The sequence below is a fragment of the Anolis sagrei genome, chromosome 1 (assembly GCF_037176765.1).
Source record: "Anolis sagrei isolate rAnoSag1 chromosome 1, rAnoSag1.mat, whole genome shotgun sequence".
Taxonomy (NCBI): Eukaryota; Metazoa; Chordata; class Lepidosauria; order Squamata; family Dactyloidae; genus Anolis; species Anolis sagrei.
Window position 1 is genome coordinate 344,288,140 of NC_090021.1, and position 24,607 is coordinate 344,312,746.

Below are 24,607 nucleotides of genomic sequence, written 5' to 3' on the forward strand. Positions count from 1 at the left end.
CCTCATCCAGTCCATCACAGCAGTCTGACACTGGTTCAGGGTCTGGAGGCTTCCTTGGAGTTTGGTGGAAATGAGTAGTAGAGTTGGGTGTCATCTGCATACAGATGGCATCCACCTCCAAAACTCTGGATGACCTTCCTGACAGTCAGAGCTGGTTTGAGAATAAAATATAGACTGCCTGGGAGTCCAGTGAGTCTCCTTCTCTGGAGATATTTAAGTGGAGCCTGGATGGTCATCTGTTGGAAGGGCTTGCATTGTGTCCTCCTGCCTGGTAGGAGAGGGTTGGACTGGATGGCTTTGAGGGGATCCTCTCCAACTCTTATGAATGGATCAGATTCCAATGGTGAATATATACTGTAAGGATGAAAGTGAGGAATGTGGTGGAATCATGATCCCGTTCCCCTTCATTGAAGTTCTGGTCAGTTGTCCTGTGCTTTTCAAAAACCCAGTCTTTCAATGATAACAGTCCCTCCTGTCAACAAGAATGGTGCCAGAGCCAGATATATAATGAACTCCTATATGCTCTGAGTACATCTGTCTATAAAGGATATTGCAACTTTGGCCATTAGGGCAATTCTTGGCCAACTTGAATCAAAATCTCATATTCACAGAGAGGTCTCCAAAGCAGAGATTTTAGTGAACAAGCAGCAATCAAGACATACACAACAATAGCATTGGAGAAAAACAAACACATGTGTGCTGTCGCATGCTGGGCCTGTGCATCAGACTGTAGACAGGACATAAATTCTGCATGCCCAACAGGACGCCGGGGCTGCTTCAGACTAAAGGCCTTTGGATTTCCTTAAAACAGAGTCTTTAGATTTCTTAAAGGTTCAATAAAGTTCTTTATTAATGAAAACAAACAGGTATTTCAAGGCTTTCTTAATAGTCTATTGGCTCTCTATCAATCCTGTCCACAGGGAACAGGCACTATCTTCATAACTGTATTTTAGCTAATAGGGAAATCCTTATCTTCTAATCTGGGCAGTCTTTCTTTGTCTCTGTTGGTGTGGAGCGCCTGCACCCGGTACCACATGCTTCTGGCTTCCACGAGTGACCCTTACCAAGCAGAGCTTTGTAGACTTCCAGGGAAAAAGGAGTTCAGGTTTCAGTGATGGCTCAGCGAAGGAGCTGTAAGGCTGTATATCTTCCGGCCAAGCTGTAAGGCTGCATCTCTCCGGCCAAGCCGTAGAAGATGAAGCTTTCTACAGGTGCTCTTGGTATTATGTCCTGCATGAAAGGCTTCTCTGTGTGGACTGACCCAAAATGGCTCCTATTCCTTCCAAAAACCCCAAAAGGGGGTGGGACCAGGGAACCTAACTATAATTGACAGGTGGTTTGCCCTATGATTGCAGCCAAAAGAAGCCACCTATCTGCAGAGTCCCTGAAACTTAGGACTACAACAAACATTCAATGCAAAGCAAACAATATTGGAGCTCCTGGTACCTGCACAACATGCTTTGGAAGAGTTCCAAAAATGGCAAACAATACATGCAAAATGCAAACACTAGCAGCTAGAAAAGTACAATTGCTCAGTTGGAAGAGACCACGTGGGCCATCTAGTCCAACCCCAAGTCATGCAGAAAATGCATGGCAGGGGGTTGGAGAAATGCTAACTGAGATCAGGATTGGAAAGGTTTGGAGTTAAGCAATGTGAAGCCATAATGGTTGCTATGGCAAAAAGGGGGTGAAAAAAATTAAGGGAATATAATCATTTCCTTGATAGGCACACTAGAGGAAGAGGAGATGGTTTTGAGGAGCTGCAAGGTGCAGGACAAAGACTCTCCAAAATGAAGAACACCACCTCTGAGGATCCCTGACCTAAAAAAAACCCTGTGGAAGCAAGGTAATGGGTACATATCCTTTTGTGCTGCAAAGTGGAAGGGCTAGTAAACATCTCTTAGCACAGAAACAGAAGCCGGGCCCTCTGGCCATCTGCACCTATGAATGGTGGCCTGGTGTGACCCTCTCATCGGGGCACAATGCAGAGCTGATAGGGCCGTGGGATGTTGCCAATGCCGCTTAGGTGGGGCTTCAAGTCAATGTCCTGGGGGTGGGTGAGGGGCTTCAGCTTGAAGTTCTGTAGGATGGAGGTCAAGAACAAGAAGAGCTCCATGCGGGCCAGGCCTTCTCCTGCGCAGATCCGTTTCCCTGCAAGGAGGAAGAGAAAGGAAGGGAAGTGGTCTCACAGGTCATGTTTCAACATTTCTTTCTGGCATCATATCACTAAGAGGCTGCCAAAGTTGCCACCCTTTTGTCCCATCTACTATTGTCCATCTCCCCGGCATGTCCTGCTGTGACTCCTTTCTTCTCTTCCCTCATGCCACCTTCTTCATTGATTGAACGGAAGTGCAAGAAGACACAGATGGTGCATCTACATTGTAGAATGAAGGCAGGTGGAAACCATTATTATTATTATTATTATTATTATTATTATTATTAGAAACACAACATGATGAGTCCACAGCAGACACTCTGCTGGCTGTTGTATTGAATCACACATTGCACACTTCCCAAGTGTCTAGGACTGTGTGATGTATCGGTGAATAATGCATGCAGATCCCAGTAAGGTAGCCAGGGAAGAGTTTATAAATGACTTGTGAGCCACGATTGCTTCATAGAATCATAGAATCATAGAATCATAGAATCAAAGAGTTGGAAGAGACCTCATGGGCCATCCAGTCCAACCCCATTCTGCCAAGAAGCAGGAATATTGCTTCAGTTGAAGCAACGTTGGATTCGTGCCAAGTTTCCAGCACCAAGGTATGCCTAGCTCATGTTTAGTCTATGGAATATGATCCTGTATTGTTCATAGATTCAAATGCTGCAAGTCGCTTCTTGTCACTTCTGGAGTGAGAGAATCAGCCATCTATGAAGATGTTGCCCAGGGGATGTTGCCCAGGATGTCTTGCAATCCTGTGAGGAGGCTTCTGCAAACACTTAGAAACAAATGCAGTCATCGCTAATAGTCAACATGGATTTATCAAAAACAAGTCATGCCAGACTCATCTGATCTCTTTCTTCGATAGAGCTACAAGCTGGGTAGATGCGGGGAATGATGCCGTGGATGTGGCGTGTCTGGATTTCAGGAAGGCCTTCTTGGACAAGGTCCCCCATGACCTTCTGGCAAGGAAACTAGTCCAATGTGGGCGAGGCAAAACTACGGTGAGGTGGATCTGGAATTGGTTAAGTGGACGAACACAGAGAGTGCTCACTAATGCTTCCTCTTCATCTTGGAAAGAAGTGACAAGTGGAGTGCCTCAGGGTTCTGTCCTGGGCCCGGTCCTGTTCAACATCTTTATTAATGACTTAGATGAAGGGCTAGAAGGCAGGATCATCAAGTTTGCAGACGGGACCAAATGGGGAGGGAGAGCCAAGACTCCAGAGGACAGGAGCAGAATTCAAAACGATCTTGACAGATTAGAGAGATGAAGGGCCAAAACTAACAAAATGAAGTTCAACAGTGACAAATGCAAGATACTCCACTTTGGCAGAAAAAATGAAATGCAAAGATACAGAATGGGGGACAATGCCTGGCTCGAGAGCAGTATGTGTGAAAAAGATCTTGGAGTCCTCGTGGGGAGGAAGTTAAACATGAGCCAGGAATGTGATGTGGCGGCAAAAAAAGCCAATGGGATTTTGGCCTGCATCAAGAGGAGCCTAGTGTCTAGATCTAAGGAAGTCATGCTACCCCTCTATTCTGCTTTGGTTAGACCACATCTGGAATATTGTGTCCAATTCTGGGCACCACAATTGAAGGGAGATGTTGACTCTAAGCTGGAATACTGTGTCCAGAGGAGGGCGACTCAAATGATCAAGGGTCTGGAGAACAAGCCCTATGAGGAGCGGCTTAGGGAACTGGGCATGTTTAACCTGAAGAAGAGAAGGCTGAGAGGAGATATGATAGCCATGTATAAATATGTGAGAGGAAGCCACAGGGAGGAGGAGGGAGCAAGCTTGTTTTTTGCTTCCTTGGAGACTAGGACGCGGAACAATGACTTCAAACTTCAAGAGAGGAGATTCCACCTGAACATGAGGAAGAACTTCCTGACTGTGAGAGCCGTTCAGCAGTGGAACTCTCTGCCCCGGAGTGTGGTGGAGGCTCCTTCTTTGGAAGCTTTTAAGCAGAGGCTGGATGGCCATCTGTCAGGGGTGATTTGAATGCAATATTCCTGTTTCTTGGCAGAATGGGGTTGGACTGGATGATGGCTCAGGAGGTCTCTTCCAACTCTTTGAGTCGGGATGGCTAAACAGAGCCTCCATGTTCACATGCAGTCTACCTTTGTTTCTCAATCATAGAATCATAGAATCCTAGAATCCTAGAGTTGGAAGAGACCTCTTGGGCCATCCAGTCCAACCCCATTCTGCCAAGAAGCAGGAATGTTGCATTCAGATCACCCCTGACAGATGGCCATCCAGCCTCTGTTTAAAAGCTTCCAAAGAAGGAGCCTCCACCACACTCCAGGGCAGAGAGTTCCACTGCTGAACGGCTCTCACAGTCAGGAAGTTCTTCCTCATGTTCAGATGGAATCTCCTCTCTTGTAGTTTGAAGCCATTGTTCCATTGCATCCTAGTCTCCAGGGAAGCAGAAAACAAGCTTGCTCCCTCCTCATCCTCCCTGTGGCTTCCTCTCACATATTTATACATGGCCCTTGCCATATCTCTTCTCAGCCTTCTCTTCTTCAGGCTAAACATGCCCAGCTCCTTAAGCCGCTCCTCATAGGGCTTGTTCTCCAGACCCTTGATCATTTTAGTCGCCCTCCTCTGGACACATTCCAGCTTGTCAATATCTCTCTTGAATTGTGGTGCCCAGAATTGGACACAATATTCTAGGTGTGGTCTTACCAAAGCAGAATAGAGCATGGGGAGCATGACTTCCCTAGATCTAGAGTATTTGTTGCTGTCTTCCTTTATATCAATTTACTGTGGATTACTTTTTACTGCTTTGGCTACATATATTCCTAAATAAACTGCTTGCTGATTTTACCCAACTGGTGTGGTGTAAAGTCAGAGGTGATTCTGCTCTGGAGTACGACACCATGGCAGGGACACCTTCCTAACTTTACCTTTGTGGCATGTGCATAACACGGAAACACTGGTGATGGTGGAAGATACATCTCGCCATTGCAAATGCTGGATGAATACTGAAAGACAGCAGGAACCCATTCTGCTGACATTGGGCTGTGGATCTCAGTGATCTCTCTGGAGGAGAACCAATAGGAAGCCCTTCCTTCTCTCCAAAGGATTCTAAATATTATGGCCAGATTGAGATGGAGATGGCACTGCTCTTCCTTGCCCAAACTGACCCGTCCAAAACCCACCCAAGACCTACAGTGCCATCTTTACCTGTAGAAAAGGGCATGAAGAAGTCGCTCTTCCTGAAGGTCCCATCCTTGTTCAGGAAATGCTGTGGGTCAAACTCTGTGGGGCTGGGAAACTCCTTGCCATCGTGCAGCACCGAGGTCAACACAGGAAGCACTGTGGTGTCCTGCAGAGAAGGAGGCACCCAGGGAGAGAAGTGGTTTACCATTGAGTTCACACTAAGCAGACACCTCACATTCCTTTCAATCTGAGACCTTCTTAAGGGCAATATGGGACCTCACTCGTGGCAACATTCTGTGTGGCTCAATGGGGGGGGGGGGGGGGCTCTTGATGTTGTACATTATGGTATCTACATAAGCACAAAAATAATGAGTGGAATAATATCTTTGCTACTATTGGGCTCATCAACACCGCAAGTCCTTCCTTCCACTGCGAAGCCCTGGCCCTTGAGCCCTGTAGTTGGAGGTCAGCTGTGACCAGTGCTATGGAATTTGAAGGGACACTAATAGAGGGTGAAAAGGAGAAAATTGCCAAGAGGAAGCTAACCTTGACTGGGACTGCCTTCCACTTGGAAACCAGTGTCCTCATTGTAGAAGAACGTGTGGGTCAAGAATAGGGCTCTACAGTCACCTACGTATCCACCGCTAAGACACTACACTTGGAAGGCCATCATACTCAGACAACGAGGGATGGTCTAAATAAGTAAGTAAGCATTGGTTCATTCCCAAGCAAGATTCAAGTGGTGCGATGTGGCAGTAAAGAAGCCAACATCATTCTAGCTTCATCAATAGGAGTCTAGTGTCCAGGTTGAGGAAAGTCATGGTCTCATTCTATTCTGCTTTGGTCATAGAACAGCTGCCTGAAATGTGTTTGTCTGCAAGTCTTTAAATAGAGGCTGCATGGCTGTGTGTGGGGAGGGCTCGGATTGTGTATTCCGCCATGGCAGAAGGGCATTCAACTGGAGATCCTGGGGGGTCTCTTCCAAAATGAAAAAAAAAAGAATGAATTGCATAGATATAGAAAGCGTGGCAGAGAATACTTGCAAAATAGTCAAAGGACTTCAAATGCCTCTCAAGTGGGTCACCAGGAGAAATTGTATAGTTCTACATGTGAAATGCACAGATTTAGGGTCAATGAGACCTTGAAAACAGTTCTTGTGGAAGGGATCTCAGAGTCTTAGGAGACTCCAAGCTGAACATGAGACCAGAGTGTGATGAAGCAGTGAAAAAACCAATATAGTTGTAGTCTATATCAATAGGAGTCCTGTGTCGAGATTGAAAAAAGTCATAGTCCCACTCTGTTCTGCTTTAGTCAGATCTCAGAATTCAAAGAAAATATGGATAAGTTGGTTAAAGGTTTGGAAACCATGGATCCCTATGAGGATGGAGTGGACTTGGTTTGTGTGACAGAAGAGCTAGATGTTGAAGTAGTTTAAAAATGTGTAATGTAGATTTCAAAGTATGTATGTATGTTTGTTTAAAATGCAATGCTATGTGCCAAGAGTATTCCTGTGTGGAAAGGGTTAACTGTATCATGAAGGGAAACAGCATTCCTACAGAGGTCATAAATCAAAGTGCATAGAGCAATCAATGCAGTGTTGTGAGTCCTACGCCATACGTCACTCTGGAATGCAGGAGGTGTGGACTGCTACTGATAACAGCTGGTCTATGTTTGTTCGCGATGTAGCTGCCGGATGGAGAGGAAGCAGTTTTACAATGTGCTTAGCTTCTAATGTGAATAGTTGAATAAATAAATTAGTTGATAGCCTAAAGGAGACTGTGATCGATCTGTTTCCTTGCCTTGCTGTGCGGTGATGCCACTAACACTAGATTGAATGGCCCTGGAGGTCTCTTCAGGATTCAACAATTTTACTGCTTTTGACATGGAAAGCCCACTCTAATTTGGGTTTATGACAGATCAAGGATGGTATTTTTCTATCAAGCCTTCCCAGACCTTCATGGGTGATATTTGAAGGCCGTAACCAATTCCCTCCTTCATAGAGGGATAACCTTGAGTTCTTGAATCAGACAGAGAAGAGTTACCTTGGGGATGGTGTATCCTCTGAACAGTGTGTCTTTGGCCACTGAATGGGGAAGACTCATTGGGATGAGAGAAATGAACCTCTGAATCTCATGGATGACAGCGTCTGTGTAGGGCATCTCTCCGCGGTCAGCCATGCAAGGAAGTCGTGAGCGCCCAACCACCCGGTCAATCTCCTCTTGCACTTTCTCTGCCAGGAGATGAAGGAGACTCAATGTCAGGAAACCAACTTGCAGGAAACATCAGAGGAATCCTGTAGGGCCTGCATTTGTTTTACCTTCTATCTCTGGGTACTTCTGGAAGATCAGGAGCCCGTATCTGAGGGTGGTGCTGGTTGTTTCAGTCCCTGCCGCAAATAAGTCAATGGTGGACATTAGCAGGTTCTCAGTGGTGAACTCAGATGCCTCGTTGTTCTTTTCCTGGAGAAATGCACATCATGAGCAGTGGGATCAATTTAATTCCATTCAGTCATCTTTAATACCAAAGATCAAAGGTGGTAGAAAACAATCTGTCCATGCAGCCATTGGAGGAGTTAAGAATCTGTCAGAAGATCAGAGATACATTTGAAGGACAATGCCTGTCTCTGCCAAAAACTTTGCAGAATTGCAAACAAGTTGGAAGCATCTGAGAAGAACAAGGTGGACCACCAATGTTGTTATGCAGATGAACATGTGGGTCAAGAACAGGGCTCCACAGTAACCTACGTACCCACCACCAGGACACCGCACTTGGAGGACAATCTTACTCGGACAACAAGGGATCACCTAAGTATCACAAGAGGCTGCTGTTGCAAACCCTTCTTGCTTGAGACTAGCCACTCTTCTTATTTCATTCAAATGTATTGGAGAATTGATTGGCTGATTAATTGATTGATTGATTGATTGATTGAAAAATGATAAGGAACACAGAGGAACAAGGGGATGGTCAACTGAAGAGGGTCCACCTAGAATTAAACCATCTTCCTGGATGATCCAGACTCCCAGGACCCCCTCCTGGCTTGAAGGGTCCATGGATGGTCTTACCTGGTCCAGTTTGATAAAGAAGCAGTCAATGAAATCCCGAGGGGAGCTGGGGTCCAGGGTCTCCCTGTGGGCCTCCATTTCCTCCATGACAAACACCTTGGCTTTTTCCAAGTTTGTCCCCACTCTGTGATGAGGTCCCGGGACCAAACCCATGAAGGAAGGGAAAGTGTTGGCCACCTGGAACAGAAGGAAGAAGGAATGGATTGAACTTCCTTGAAAAAATTGAACTTCCTTGAAAAAATCATTTTTCATTTCCTGGCCCCAACGACCTGGATATGCCTTTATATTTTATCAGTCCTAACAGACACACCCTAGGACCTGGTCTCCATCCTGCCAGTTCTCCTGTTCTAGAGCTCTCTTGTTCTAGAACACCTTGAGGTAAATTTCCAGCTTTTTAGGGTTGTAACATTGTAAATCATACAATCATATAAAAAGCTGGAAATTTACCTCAACGTGTTCTAGAACAAGAGAGCTCTAGAACAGGAGAACCGGCAGGATGGAGACCAGGTCCTAGGGTGTGTCTGTTAGGACTGGATAAAATATAAAGGCATATCCAGGTCATTGGGGCCAAGAAATGGAAAATGATTTTTTCAAGGAAGAGAAAAATTAAGCATGGGTTAAGCAGAGGGGAGAGGGAGCAAAAAAGAATGAAAACTGAAAGAATTTGGGATAGATAAGTATTGCTATGTGCCAGAACTATAGATTTGGGAAAGAGGTAAAGAGAGACATCAACTTGACCTGATAGAGATTGAAGGAGGGGGAAATTGTGCAGAACTTTACCTGTCCAAATGTATCTCCCTCTCCACCAAGGACACTAAGACTTATTGCACCATTTGCAACTGCTCTTTGAGTTACTCCAGCCTGTCAGAACCTGACTGGGGACTGTCTGAGGACCTTTTCATCAGCCGCCCCAGAACTGTGGAATGACCTGCCAGTAGAGCTCTGGCAGCTAGATCAGCTGTTGCAATTCAAGATACAAGGGAAGACCTATCTCTTCTGGCAGGCCTGTCCAGACAGTTTTAATTTAAAAATTGCATCTTATTTTTAATCTCTGTTTTGTGTATCTTGTGTAAATATATTTTAATATGTTTATTTTAAAGCATGTTTTTAGGTGATTGTATGATTTACAATGTTGTAACCAGCCACAAGCTGTATTCCCCAAAGTCTCATTGCAAGACAACTACTATATTTCTCCAGTTGCCTAAATATAGCTCACTCACCCTTCCAGGATTCCTTAAGTTCTCCACATACCATAAAAAAAAACAAACCAATATCTGCAACGTACAGGGGTGTATTTGCAACCAAGCAGCAAAGGACGTACCTGGCCCCAAGGAGAGCTGACAATCTCAAAGTTGTCATTCATTACAGCCATGATGGCGAGGAACTTCTTGTCGTCATAGTCGTAGTGCTTTCCAAAGACAATGGAGCAGATGATGTTGGAAGTAGCGCAGTTGAGCAGGAAAGTGGGGTCGAAGGGTCGCTCTGGAAGGACAAGAGGCAACAAGGCTTGGTGATCTGAGCTTGGCTTGGCTGCATTTTCAGGCTTCACCAAGACTTTGACTCACATCAAGGCATTACACTACGCTATCAACTGCCTTGGTGGCCAATCCATGCTGTAGCAGGTTGCCTACAGTACATAAAGGCATCCCATCCCTTTTGTTGGTGGTTTCACTTTCTGCATCTCCCTCAGTGAAATAGACCCTGACCATCCTTGGCCCAAGATCTACAACAGTGGTTCTCAACCTGTGGGTCCCCAGGTGTTTTGGCCTACAACTCCCAGAAATCCCAGCCAGTTTACCAACTGTAAGGATTTCTGGGAGTTGAAGGCCAAAACATCTGCGGACCCACAGGTTGAGAACCACTGATCTACAAGGATAAGAGTCCCCTTGGATTGGGTTATGCACTCCTCTATGCAAGTAGGAGGCTACAACTTCTTCTTGAAGGCATTGCCTGAATAATAATGAAGAATATGCGGAGTTGGCTTTGCTATCAGAAACGACCTGGTGAAGCACCTGTCCAAAGCACCCATTGGCCTTAATGAATGACTCTCAACCCTCTCAATTAACCTTACCAAAAACCAGCAGGCAGCTATCATAAGTGTCTATACACCAACACTTATGCTCAAAGTGTGGCAGACCTGAGGAGTCTGTTCCACCTGCTATGCTCTGCTCCATGGGAAGGAAAGAGATAGTGTACCTATGGAGAGTGGCAGATTTGCACGGGAGCAGTCTGGTCACTTCCTTCTCAAGGGAAGAGGAAGAAGTGCACTTTTGGAGTCTTGGATTTTGTACATGGAGTCAGGTTCTGCTTTATGGAAAACAGAGGTCTGGTCCTTGGCATTGATCTTAGAAAAGAAGTTTTGGCATCTTGGCGTTTTGAAATTCTGGTGTTATGGAAGTTATGGAACTATGCATTGACAGGCGGCAGGAAATCAAGGTCTGGCCTAACAGGTGCTTCTCCAAGGAGAGAGAAAAGGATATGGTAATCATAGAATCCTAGAATCCTAGAATCAAAGAGTTGGAAGAGACCTCATGGGCCATCATCCAGTCCAACCCCATTCTGTCAAGAAGCAGGAATATTGCATTCAAAGCACCCCTGACAGATGGCCATCCAGCCTCTGCTTAAAAGCTTCCAAAGAAGGAGCCTCCACCACACTCTGGGGCAGAGAGTTCCACTGCTGAACGGCTCTCACAGTCAGGAAGTTCTTCCTCATGTTCAGGTGGAATCTCCTCTCTTAGAGTTTGAAGCCATTGTTCCCTTGCGTCCTAGTCTCCAGGGAAGCAGAAAGGAAGCTTGCTCCCTCCTCCTCCCTGTGGCTTCCTCTCACATATTTATACATGGCTCTAATCATATCACCTCTCAGCCTTCTCTTCTCCAGGCTAAACATGCCCAGCTCCTTAAGCCGCTCCTCATAGGGCTTGTTCTCCAGACCCTTGGTCATTTGAGTTGCCCTCCTCTGGACACATTCCAGCTTAGAGTCAATATCTCTCTTGAATTGTGGTGCCCAGAATTGGACACAATATTCCAGGTGTGGTCTAACCAAAGCGAAATAGATCATGGGGAGCAGGACTTCTCTAGATCTAGACACTAGGCTCCTATTGATGCAGGCCAAAATCCCATGGGCTTTTTTTGCCGCCACATCACATTGTTGGCTCATGTTTAACTTGTTGTCCATGAGGACTCAATCTACAAACAATTCTGTAGATTCCATTTGTATTGCCCCTGAAAAATTCTGCACATCTCTTGGGACGATAGGTAGAATGATATCAGTGTTCTAAAAGGAGAAGCAAAGACCACCAGCAATGAAGCCATGATCCTCTGTGATCAACTCTGCTGTTCCGACCACATTGTCCAAATGCCCAAAGATCGTCTTCTCCCAAAGCAGTTACTCTACTCCTAATTGAAGAATGGAAAATGGAAGGTTGGGAGACAGGAAAAGAGATTGAAAGATGGGCTTAAAGCCATCCTTTAAAACAGTGGCAGAGACACCAAGAGAGAGCTGGAAAGGCCTGGCCCTTGAGCATTCTCTCTGGAGCCTAGCAGTTAAAAGGAGAAACGTGTCAAGAGGAACGTGTGTCAAGACAAACCTTGTCGAGACCACCTTCCATCTGGAAATTGATGTCCTCACTATGAAGGAACATAGAGATCAAGAATAGATCTCACTCTTGACAGTCCACCTACAATCCACCACCAAAATCCTACACTTGGAAGGCAATCACACTCAGCCATGAGTGATAGTCTATGAGATGCAAGTAGGAATGGGGGATGATCAACCTCTGAAGGTCTTCTTGGGCAAAAACCAAACAAAGGAAGCAGAATAGAAAAACGGTGACCCATCTTACCCCATTATCATCATGAGAACAATACAAGCAAGCAAGAAGAAGAAATTTGAAGCCTGGTCTCCAGAGTCAAAGTCCAATGGTCAAACCACTTGACTACATTGGCTCTACAGAAGATGGAAATTCCCCTTCCCTCATTCCACTTAAAGAGGTTGGAATGCCTGACTTGGCCAGATGCCTCCATCTCTAAGGGAGAAATGCCCTAAAGGTCCAAGATAACATCAGGCCATAGATCCTTCAAGCTCTTGGTAGGAAGTTCTCAGATACTTGCTGAGCCCCCAAAGAGGTGAGTCACTAACAGGCAACACAGCTCTCCAAAAGGTCCCAAGACCAAATGCATGCAACGGTTCCAGTTTCTACCCTCTCTGCTTCTGGGCAAGAAGAAAGGGAGGAACCTTCCAGAAGGCCCATAACTCAATGGAGGTGGTGATGGTGGTTGACCCAATCGATGTACCTTTTGTGGCCTGCAGCTGTTCCAGGAGATACTGGGCTTCTTCTCGGATCCTCTCCTCGATGCTCTTCTTCCCCATCCCAAAGTTGCGGAGGGTGGTCAGGGCAAAGCGCCGGAGCTGCTTCCATCCTTCCCCGTTGTTGAATATGATCCCTGCAAAGGGAAGGAGGTAGCAGAGGCACGTTCTATATCCTAAGAGTACTAAGAGAAAAATTATTTCTCCAGACCAACTGGTATCCTGTTCAGCAATTAGAAGGTGAGTCAAAACTATAGGAGAATAATAATAATAATAATAATAATAATAATAATAATAATAATCTTTATTTAATACCCCACCACCATCTCCCCAATGGGGACTCAGAATCATAGAATCCTAGAATCCAAGAGTTGGAAGAGACCTCATGGGCCATCCAGTCCAACCCCCTGCCAAGAAGCAGGAATATTGCATTCAAATCACCCCTGACAGATGGCCATCCAGCCTCTGCTTCAAAGCTTCCAAAGAAGGAGCCTCCACCACACTCCGGGGCAGAGAGTCCCACTGCTGAACGGCTCTCACAGTCAGGAAGTTCTTCCTCATGTTCAGGTGGAATCTCCTCTCTTGTAGTTTGAAGCCATTATTCCAATGCGTCCTAATCTCCAGGGAAGCAGAAAACAAGCTTGCTCCCTCCTCCTCCCTGTGGCTTCCTCTCACATATTTATACATGGCTATCACATCTCCTCTCAGCTTCTCTTCTTCAGGCTAAACATGCCCAGCTCTTGAAGCCGCTCCTCATAGGGCTTGTTCTCCAGACCCTTGATCATTTTAGTCACCCTCCTCTGGACACATTCCAGCTTGTCAATATCTCTCTTGAATTGTGGTGCCCAGAATTGGACACAGTATTCCAGATGTGGTCTAACCAAAAGTCAAAACTATAGGAGAGTAATAATAATAATAATAATAATAATAATAATAATAATCTTTATTTAATAGCCCCCCACCACCACCACCACCACCACCATCTCCCCAATAGGGACTCAGGGTGGCTTACACGAGGCCAAGCCCAACAGCATATTACAATAAAGTAAAAACCAAAACAAAATAACAACACAGCAAAATACATACAACATATGAGTAAAAATTTATTTATTTATTTATTTCACTTACTTATACCCCGCCCTTCTCACCCCGGGGGGGACTCAGGGCGGCTTACAGTGGGGGCACAATTAGATGCCCAAATCCATTGACAAGCAGTACAAAATACAAAGCAATTCAACAGTTAAATTAAAAACATCAATACATCATACAATAATAAAACAGTCTCATGCTCAGGGTTCAGAGTCCATATATCCATTCCATTCCATTTGCCCTTGTCTATCATCAGATCCTTAAATTAGTTGTCAGAATGACCAAAGGCTTGGTCCCACACCCAGGTCTTCAGTTTTTTCCTAAACACCAGAAGGGAAGTCGCCGATCTAATCTCCCTGGGGAGTGAGTTCCACAGGTGGGGGGCCACCACTGAGAAGGCCCTGCTCCTCATCCCCGCCAACCTCACTTGTGAGAGTGGCGAGGTCGAGAGCAGGGCCTCCCCAGAAGATCTTAAGCTTCGAGGTGGGACGTAGAGGGAGATCCGTTCGGACAAATACACTGGGCTGGAACCGTATAGGGTTTTGTACGTCAAAACCAGTACTTTGAATTGTGCTCGGAATTGGATCGGCAGCCAGTGGAGCTGGGACAACAGGGGGGTGGTATGCTCCCTGTACGCTGCTCCAGTGAGCAATCTGGCTGCTTCTCGCTGGACTAGTTGGAGTTTCCGAGCAGTCTTCAAAGGCAACCCCACGTAGAGTGCGTTGCAGTAGTCCAACCGGGATGTGACAAGAGCGTGGACCACCATGGCCAGATCTGACTTCCCAAGATACGGGCGCAGCTGGCGCACAAGTTTTAATTGTGCGAAAGCTCTCCTGGCCACCGCTGAGACCTGGGTTTCCAGGCTCAGCGATGAGTCCAGGGTCACTCCCAAGCTGCGAACCTGCATCTTCAGGGGGAGTGTAACCCCGTCTAACACAGGCTGTAACCCTATACCCTGTTCGGCCTTCTGACTGACCAGTAGGACCTCTGTCTTGTCTGGATTCAATTTCAATTTGTTAGCTCTCATCCAGTCCGACACAGCGGCCAAGCACCGGTTATCATACATAGTAAAATAAAATAACATAACATTACAATGAGTGGGCCACATGTGCAAGATAAAAACTAAGATACTAAAAAAATAATACTCAAATCAGGATGAGATAGGGATGGAGCAAATTGTTTGTGGGGGAGAAACTTGTCTGTGGAGGAAAAACTCACGGAAATGTGGCAGAAGTCCCTTTGGAAGGTAAAACATCCAATTTTTTTTCGAATTACGCCACTTCCGAGTGAACCTATCCAACCCTACCAGGTACATAAGCTAGAACATGATTACATAAATAACCACAGTTCAGGTGGATTCCATGAATATATTCCTTGTCCCTATTTTCCCTGCCTGGTTTAGTGGGTTTCCTCGTAAGCGTCTTTCCTTCCAGGAAGCCAGAAAAAAACATTTGCCACTTTAAATGTCCCTGCCAACACAGTCTCAGTTCGTGGAAGTTCAGTTGGTGGCTCCTCCCTCGCAAAAGCTAGCCAAATGGTCCAGAGTCCATTTGGCAGAAGGCCAGAGGGCAGTTGGCTGGGTCTGACTTGTGGCAACCAAAAGGAGGGCCTCCCATGGGGTTTCCTGAGGCTGAGAGTGTGTGGCCCCCAGAGACTGAATAGCAGAAGGAGGTTGGGCTGGATGGCCCTGGGAGTCTCCTCCAGCTTTGTCATGATTCTATGATTCTATGACCCAGTCTGCAAGGCAGGAAAGATACCATTCAAGCCCTCCTGATGGATGGCCACCTAGACTCTGCCTATAAACTTCAAGAGACAGAGACCCTGCTGGATTTCCAGGAAGTGTAGATTCCAGTAGAATTGGAAGGGATCCCCTAATCCAGGCATGGGGAACCTTCGGCCCTCCAGGTGTGGTGGACTTCAACTCCCACAATTCCTTGAGGCTCGGCATTCGCCCCAAAGGCTTACCTTGGCCCAAGGAATTGTGGGAGTTGAAGTCCACCACACCTGGAGGGCCGAAGGGTCCTGACCCCTGCCCTAATCTATTCCAAACAACACCTTTCCATGCAGGAAGGCACAATCGAAGCCCTCCCCATAGACAGCCATTCAGCCTCTGCTTAAAAACCTCCAGAGAAGGAGACAAATTCCAGAGAAGGAGCATATTGCACTGCCGAATGGCTATGACCATTAGACGTCCTACCTAATGTTTTGGTGGAATTGCTTTTCCTGCAGTTTGAACCCATGCCTCTTGAGTCCCAATCTCAGATAAGCAACTTGGCCTCTTCTGCTCAATGGGACATCTTTTCAGATCCTTAGAATCATAGAATCATAAAATCAAAGAGTCGGAAGAGACCTTCTGGGCCATCCAGTCCAACCCCATTCTGCCAAGAAGCAGGAATATTGCATTCAAATCACCCCCGACAGATGGCCATCCAGCCTCTGCTTAAAAGCTTCCAAAGAAGGAGCCTCCTTCCACCACACTCCCCCTGGGGCAGAGAGTTCCACTGCTGAACGGCTCTCACAGTCAGGAAGTTCTTCCTAATGTTCAGATGGAATCTCCTCTCTTGTAACACGCATCATGTCCCCTTCTCTCAGCCTTCTCTTCTCCAAGCCAAACACCCCCATCTCCCTCAGCCACTGTTTTTGAGCCAGGTGCCCCCCTCTTCCTAGATCTGTGCATTTCATATCTTATCCTCATATTCATTCTGCAATTCTTCACCATTTTGAAGCAACGGAGTGTTGTGTAGTTTTGCGGCTGAACAGCATTTTCTCCTGACGTTTTGCCTGTATCTGTGGCTGGCATCTTCAGAGCATCTGAAGGACCACAACAGGGAGAGACAGCACTAATAGAAATGCCAGGACAACATCATCCTCTGGGATGGGCCTCGGGGGCGCGGTTCTGTCGTGGCTCCGGTCCTTCCTGGAGGGACGGACCCAGATGGTGAAGCCGGGAGACGCCTGCTCTGACCCCTGGCCTTTGACCTGTGGGGTCCCGCAAGGCTCCATTCTGTCGCCCATGCTTTTCAACATCTACACGAAACTGCTGGGAGAGGTCATCTGGAGTTTTGGAGTTGGGTGCCATCTTTATGCGGATGACACACAACTCTACTACTCCTTTCCACCTAACTCCAAGGAGGCTTCTCGGGTGCTGGACGAGTGCCTGGCCGCTGTGTCGATCTGGATGAGGAAGAACAAGCTGAAGATCAATCCCGACAAGACAGAGGTCCTCCTGGTCGATCGTAAACCGGATCGGGGTATAGGGTGGTCACCTGTGTTGGACGGGGTTACACTCCCCCTGAAGCCACAGGTCCGCAGTTTGGGAGTCCTCTTGGATTCATCGCTCACACTTGAGGCTCAGGTGTCGGCGGTATCCGGGAGGGCCTTTGCGCAACTGAGACTTGTGCGCCAACTGCGACCGTACCTCGTGAAGGCTGATCTGGCCGGGGTGGTCCACGCCTTGGTCACCTCTAGAATGGATTACTGCAATGCGCTCTACGTGGGGCTGCCCCTGAAGACGGCTCGGAAACTTCAATTGGTCCAGCGGGCAGCAGCCAGGATGCTAACTGGGGCTCCTTATCAAGAGAGGTCAACCCTCCTGTTTAAGGAGCTCCACTGGCTGCCATTTATATTCTGAGCCCAATTCAAGGTGCAGGTGCTTACCTACAAAGCCCTAAACGGTTTGGGACCACCCTACCTGCGGGACCGCATCTCCATCTACGAACCCACGCGCTCACTTCGATCATCTGGAGAGGCCCTGCTCGTGATCCCACCTACGTCGCAAGCGCGCTTGGTGGGGACACGGGACAGGGCCTTTTCTGTGGCGGCCCCCCGACTCTGGAACGCCCTTCCAAAAGATCTCCGACAGGCCCCTTCTCTAGCTGTTTTCAGAAGGAATTTAAAAACTTGGCTGTTCCGTTGTGCCTTCTCAGACTAGGAATCCCCACCCCAAGTCCTAGTAGCACCTTAGCATAACTAATCGTTGCTGCACACCGCACTTTTAATCCTACGTGCCTCCTGCCATTTCAGCACTTTTAACCCTTGTACCCCATTGCACCGGCCGAACCAGTTTTAATAATGTCTTGATGTACTGCCATTGTCGTTATTTTGCTTATTGTTTTGATTTGCTTTGTTATTGTTGTGATTTGTTTTCTATTGTATTGTGTTTTGAGGCTTCGGCCTGTGTAAGCTGCATCGAGTCCTTCGGGAGATGCTAGCGGGGTACAAATAAAGTTAATAATAATAATAATAATAATAATCCTCTGAAGATCCAGCCACAGATGCAGGTGAAATGTCAGGAGAAAATGCTGCTAGAACACAGCCATACAGCCTGGATATGACACAACACCCCAGTGATTTTGGCCGTGAAAACTTTCAACATATTTGAAGCAACTTTCTCCCCTCTGTTTCTTCCTCCCATCGTTTTCATCTGCGTGCTTCCAAATCCCTTGTACTTGGGGGGAGAGAATTCCCCTTGGTCCCCATCAGTGTCTCCTCTTGGGAGCCGGAAAACACCACGATGTACCTTTGCCTCGAAAGTATTTATCAATGAATGGCATCTTCCCTCGTGGAGCAAACTCCTCGGCCTGATCAATCAGGGCTTCTTTGACGGCATCGTAGCCATGGAGCACCACAACGGGCTTCGTTCCAAAGTGCAAGGAGAAGACGGGGCCATACTTCTCACTCAGCTGCAAAAAATATTATTTGTTTATTTATTTACTGTATTTCTATACCACCTTTCTCACCCCTGGAGGGACTCAATGGCAAAAATTCAATGCCAACATACAATACACAAAGAAATTATAATAACATAATAATAAGCGCGGTTAACAATAGCAAAATTCAATGCTCAAAAACATCATAAAACAGTTAAAAACAATTAAAACAGTAGCATAATAAACAGTCAACTTCTATATAAATAAAAATGTCATGTTCGTTTGTGGGATTAACAGAACTCAAAAACCACTGAACGAATTGACACCAACTTTGGACACAAGACTCCTAACAGTCCAATGTATGTCCTTCACTCAAAGAAATTGATTTTGTCATTTGGGAGTTGTAGTTGCTGGGATTTATAGTTCACCTACAATCAAAGAGCATCCTGAACCCCACCAACGATGGAATTGAACCAAATGTGGCACACAGAACTCCCGTGACCAACAGAAAATACTGGAAGGGTCTGGTGGGCATTGACCTTGAGTCTGAGAGTTGTAGTTCACCTACACCCAGAGAGCACTGTGGACTTAAACAATGATGGATCTGGACCAAACTTGGCACTAACACTCAATATGCCCAAGTGTGAACACTTGTAGAGTTTAGGGGAAATAGGGCTTGACATTTGGGAGTTGGAGTTGCTGGGATTTATAGTTCACCTACAATCAAAGAGCATTCTGAACTCCACTAACAATGGAATTGAACCAAACTTGGCACAAAGAATTCCCATCACCAACAGAAAATACCAGAAGGGTTTGGTGGGCATTGACCTTGAGTTTGGGAGTTGTAGTTCACCTACATCCAGATGGCACTGTGGACTTAAACAATGATGGATCTGGACCAAACTTGGCACTATCACTCAATATGCCCAAGTGTGAACACTTGTAGAGTTTAGGGGAAATAGGGCTTGACATTTGGAAGTGTAGTTGCTGGGATTTATAGTTCACCTACAATCAAAGAGCATTCTGAACTCCACCAACGATAGAATTGGGCCAAACGCTCCACACAGAACCCCCATGTGGGCCACAGCAACACGTGGCGGGGGATGGCTAGTAAATCAATAAAACATCTCATTAGTAGGCCTGGGTAACAACGGAAAAAATTGTTTCTAAAATTGATTTGTATTTGGGTTTTTTTTGCTTCGATATTTAAAATAATTACAAAATTTTCCTTTTAAAAAGTTCGATATTTACAAAATTTCGTAAATGGTAAAAAATTAACGAATCGATTTCCGAAACAATAACGAATCGATTCGTTAATGGCGGACGCGACCGCGAAGTACGCTAAAAAACCTCCAAAACCTTCTGAAGCTTCCCTCTCCCTCTGTTGTTGACTGTTGGTGTGATATTATAATTTTTTTCCACTAATTAAACCATAAAACTGGCCCAGACATGCGGAAATAATAACGAAACGACCTCAAAACAATAACGAAACGAATACAATATTGAAATACGAAGCATTTACAAAACGTTTTTGAAAATTCGTTTTTTTTAATAATTGCTCCAGAATGGTTCGTTATCGTTTTGTAATTGAAAAAATTAACGAATTATTAACGAATTACGAATTAACGAAACGAAACCGCCCAACCCTACTCATAAGCATCTCATCATTAAAATCAAGATCCAATCTCATCGTCCATTTGTTCCATTTTCCTATGTTCGTTACACTGCCTATTCAAATGCCTGCTTGAATAACCAGGTCTTCACTTTCCTCCGAAATATCAACAGGGAGGGGGCCGATCTAATATCTTTAGGAAGGGCATTCCACGCCGAGGGGCCACCATGAGAAGGCCCTGTGTTGTAGTTCAGCATGGAAGTAGCGTTGTTACTACAGGGAGAAGGGGGAAGAGGGCTGCACAGCTGGAGGAGGAGGAACAGCAGCGAAAGCGCATTAGGGAGATTTTACTGGCTCCATCTGACACAGAGGAATTTGAAGGTTTTGTTGCTGAGGAACTGGAAGAAGGGGAGGAAAGCAGGGGAGTCAAGCGGGTTACTCGGGATTCCGATTCTGATGGGGAGTTGCAAAGAAAGCGTGTTAGGGATATCTTTAGCACTCAAACTTCAGACGAAGAATTTAGGGGTTTTGATAGGTCCTCGAGTGAAGATGAAGAGGATCGTGGATTAGACTGGACCTGTGTACAGGAGATTCAGAACATATGTAATCAGCCTACCTCGAGCGAGGAGTTTGAAGGTTTTATGGGGGATTGGCAAGCGGGGAGTTCCTGGATGGATGCTAGCCTTGAGCAGCGTTGGAGGAATGGTCATCAATCTGGTGGGGGAGATGACTCAGCTGACAGTGCTAATGAGGCAGAAGGGAGTAGTCTCAGTAGCGATAGCGATTGCTAAATAAATATTGGGCTGCTAGCATTAGTTCCTCGCAGAGGACAAAGCGTCGTATTATGTGTTATTCTTTGTTGCTGCCAAACTTTTGATTGAATCCTTGGATTACAGCTTCCGTGTTTTCGTGTACCCTGACTCCTGGACTGAACTCTGTAAGTGACGTCATCATCCATCTTGCTGACTTCGGACCGTCTTGTTGACTACGCTACCTGTTTTCTGGACTACGTTATCTCACCTCTTCGTGTATTGACCTTGGACTGGTTTTCCTCTACGATTCCGTGTACTCCAATCCTGTCGTTAAAACCTTTGTTTTGCTTTTTGAACTGCCAGAAGGCTGCCTTTATGTTCTCTTACTCAGGGATAATCCAGTTTATCTTTCAGTTGCTTTTTCTGCCTTAAAGAATGTTTGGTTGCTAGTGGCACTGCAGTTAAGTGTCACTAGTCTTGCTAAAGTCCAAGTAAAGCTTATTTTTGAACCTTTCCTGCTGTGTTGGGCATTTCTGCACCTCTGGATCGTGACACCCTGTCTCTCGTCCCCGCCAAACGTACTTGTGACACAGGTGGGACCGAGAGCAGGGCCTCCCCAGACGATTTTAACGTCGTAGCTGGTTCATAGCAGGAGATGCATTGTTGTGTTTCTAATAATAATAATAATAACAACTAGGCCTGGGCGGTTTCGTTCGTTAATTTTGTAATTCGTTGAATATTAGTTAATTTTAGCAATTACAAAACGATTACAAAACTTATTTTTAAACCCGGAAGTGTTTTTAAATATCGAAACGGCAGGCGCCAAAAAATTTTGTATTTCCGTCCATTTCGGAAATACGTAAGATGGCCGCCTGGCGATGCTTGCTGGGAGCTCTCCTCTCTCTCCTCTTCTTAGCCAATCAGAGGCAGAGCCTGAAAGAGGAGGAGGAGGAGGAGGAGGAGGAGGAGGAGAGGGCGGGGAAGGCGCCGGCTGAGCAAGCGAGCGAGAGGGCGAGCGACCCTCAGCGGGAAGGCGGCCCGTCCCTCCTTCCTCACCTTTGCGGTGGGTGTGCTTCGTTCTCCCAATTCCGCACTGAAACCTTAGCGGAGGGCTGGGCTAGATGGCCTTTGGGGAGCCCTTCTCCCAATTTCGCATTGCTTCGGAGGAGCCGGGCCCGACTCGGCGGCAGCGCTTGAGGGCCCGCCAGAGTGAGTGAGTGCCTGCCTTACCTCCTTAATAATAATTTCTCCTCCCTATTCTACTAAATTAATAATTAAATTAAAAAAATATTTTAAAAATATTGAAAAAAAAGGGCGCCATCTTTACAAAATGATTTGTAAATATTAACGAAATTTCGTAAATACCGAACTTTTTTAAGGGAAAATTTTGTAATTATTTTAAATATCGAAACAAAAAAAAAAAAACCCCAAATACAAATCGATTTTAGAAACAAATTTTTGCGTTGTTACCCAGGCCTAATAACAACAACAACAACAACAACAACAACAACAACAACAACAACAACTTTATTTATACTCCGACACCATCTCCCCAAGGGGACTCGGGGCGGCTAACATGAGGCCAAGCCCAACAAATTACAACAAGGCAGAAAGAGTACAAATCTACAATAATGCACCGGGATTGTGGCGCAGTTGGCTGAGTGTCAGCTGCATTAAGATCACTCTGACCAAAAGGTCATGAGTTCGAAGCCAGCCCAGGTTGGAGTGGGCTTCCAACCATTGTGTAGCCTGTTGTCGACCTTTGCAACCCGAAAGACAGTTGCATCTGTCAAGTAGTAAAATAAGGTACCACCTTAAAGTATGGGGAGGCTAAATTAACTGATTTATGAGCCATAAAGAAGACTCCAGCAAAGCATTTTAGCGGGGAAGCATGCGGGGAATGCGGAAGTGCTTCATCAGCATCGCAGATGGACAAGGAAAGCGACAGCTCCCCTGGTGGCCAGAAAAAGTTAAATAGCCTCTGTGTATGTCTGTATATGTTTGTATGTCAAAGATTGGCATGGAATGTTTGCCATATATGTGTACACTGTGATCCGCCCTGAGTCCCCTGCGAAGTGAGGAGAAGGGCGGAATAGAAATACTGTAAATAAATGAATAATAAATAATACATCAAATAAAATATAACAAAACAAATAATACAAAATAAACACAGATGGATGAGTGGGGTAGTGTGTCTGGTGGGAAGTTCAGATGGGACAAGCGATGGGGATTAATTTCACTAAAGGGTGAGATAAGGTGCACCGAAGGGCATTTTGTAGGCCTGGGCAGTTTCGTTTCGTTAATTCGTAATTCGTTAATAATTCGTTAATTTTTCCAATTACAAAACGATAACGAACCATTCTGGAGCAATTATTTAAAAAAACGAATTTTTAAACACGTTTTGTAAATGCTTCGTATTTCGTTATTGTATTCGTTTCGTTATTGTTCTGAGGTCGTTTCGTTATTATTTCCGCATGTCTGGGGCAAGTTTTTTGTTTAATTAGTGAAAAAAAATTATAATATCACACCAACAGTCAACAACAGAGGGAGAGGGAAGCTTCAGAAGGTTTTGGAGGTTTTTTAGCGTATTTCGCGGTCGCGTCCGCCATTAACGAATCGATTCGTTATTGTTTCGGAAATCGATTCGTTAATTTTTTACCATTTACGAAATTTCGTAAATATCGAACTTTTTAAAAGGAAAATTTTGTAATTATTTTAAATATCGAAACAAAAAAAACCCAAATACAAATCGATTTTAGAAACAAATTTTTCCGTTGTTACCCAGGCCTAGCATTTTGTACTGAGTTGGTCAAGGTATGGGGATTTGTCGTTCGTTCCTCAAAGGTACATCAAAACAGCCAGGTTTTTAAGATCTTCCTAAAGGCTGCCAAGGTGGGTGCTTGCCTAATCTCTCCAGGTAGCGGGTTCCAGAGCCGAGGGGCCACCACAGAGAAGACCCTCTCTTCGTCCCCACCAACAGCACTTGTGGCAGAGGTGGGAGTGAGAGGAGGGCCTCCTCAGAAGATTGAAGGGATTTAACAGGGTCATAGAAGGAAATGCCATCGCGAAGGTAGGCGGGTCCCAAACCATTTGTAGGTGATAACCTGCACCTTGAATTAGGACTGGAAAATGACCAGCAGCCAAAGGAGCTCCTTAACTATGAACTTAAAATCAATTGAAACCATTTAACATAAGATATACATAAAATTTAATAATCAGACAAAGCATAAAACCATAAGAAAGAGGCACATCACCGAAGAGCCACCAAAGCATTGCCATTAATGGGTAGAGGGCCATTCCACATCTATCCTTCAAACCATTATGGTGTGTCCTCTTGGTACTCTCTTTAAATGGAAAGTAAGTCCCTTGGAAAGAGAAGCACGAGCAAGCTAACAATCCTGCAATGAAGCAGACCATATCGCTCAATTGAGGAGATGGGGGGGGGGGGGTCCTTGGACTTGCCTTGCAAAGAGTCAGGTCCAGGCGGTTGGTCTTGAGCTGCAGAGCGTTCCCGATGATGGGCAATGGGGGTGGTCCAGGGGGCATTTCCCCCCTCTTGTTGGCCTGGCTCTTCCAGATGGCAGACAGGAGAAGGCAGGAGAGGCAGATGACCAGCAGAACTGTCGATGTCCCCAAGGGCTCCATCCCAAAAACTGAAGGGAGCACAACAACGTCTCCAGATCCAATGAAAGGGAAGGTGAGTTGTGGTGCCCCACACCCAGAGATTTATACTCCGGGAATCATGGCTTTATCAGAACAAGTTCATTAATCATTAAGTCCTCCAGGTTCCTCGCCATCATCTGAAATGAACTTCT

The 24,607-nt window shown here is 45.7% G+C and overlaps 1 protein-coding gene across 1 annotated transcript; it reads right to left on the reverse strand.

Annotated features, from left to right (window-relative positions):
* Nucleotides 1–1,890: 1,890 nt before the first annotated feature.
* LOC137095848 (cytochrome P450 2C29-like) lies at nucleotides 1,891–24,494 on the reverse strand. Its single transcript, XM_067463169.1, has 9 exons — nucleotides 24,255–24,494; nucleotides 18,299–18,461; nucleotides 12,678–12,827; nucleotides 9,706–9,866; nucleotides 8,385–8,561; nucleotides 7,640–7,781; nucleotides 7,365–7,552; nucleotides 5,329–5,488; nucleotides 1,891–2,151 (listed from the first exon to the last, which is right to left on the reverse strand). The coding sequence occupies exons 1-9, from the start codon at nucleotides 24,435–24,437 to the stop codon at nucleotides 1,970–1,972; spliced, it is 1,506 nt and encodes a 501-aa protein (XP_067319270.1). The 5' UTR covers nucleotides 24,438–24,494; the 3' UTR covers nucleotides 1,891–1,969.
* Between the last annotated feature and the right edge of the window lie 113 nt (nucleotides 24,495–24,607).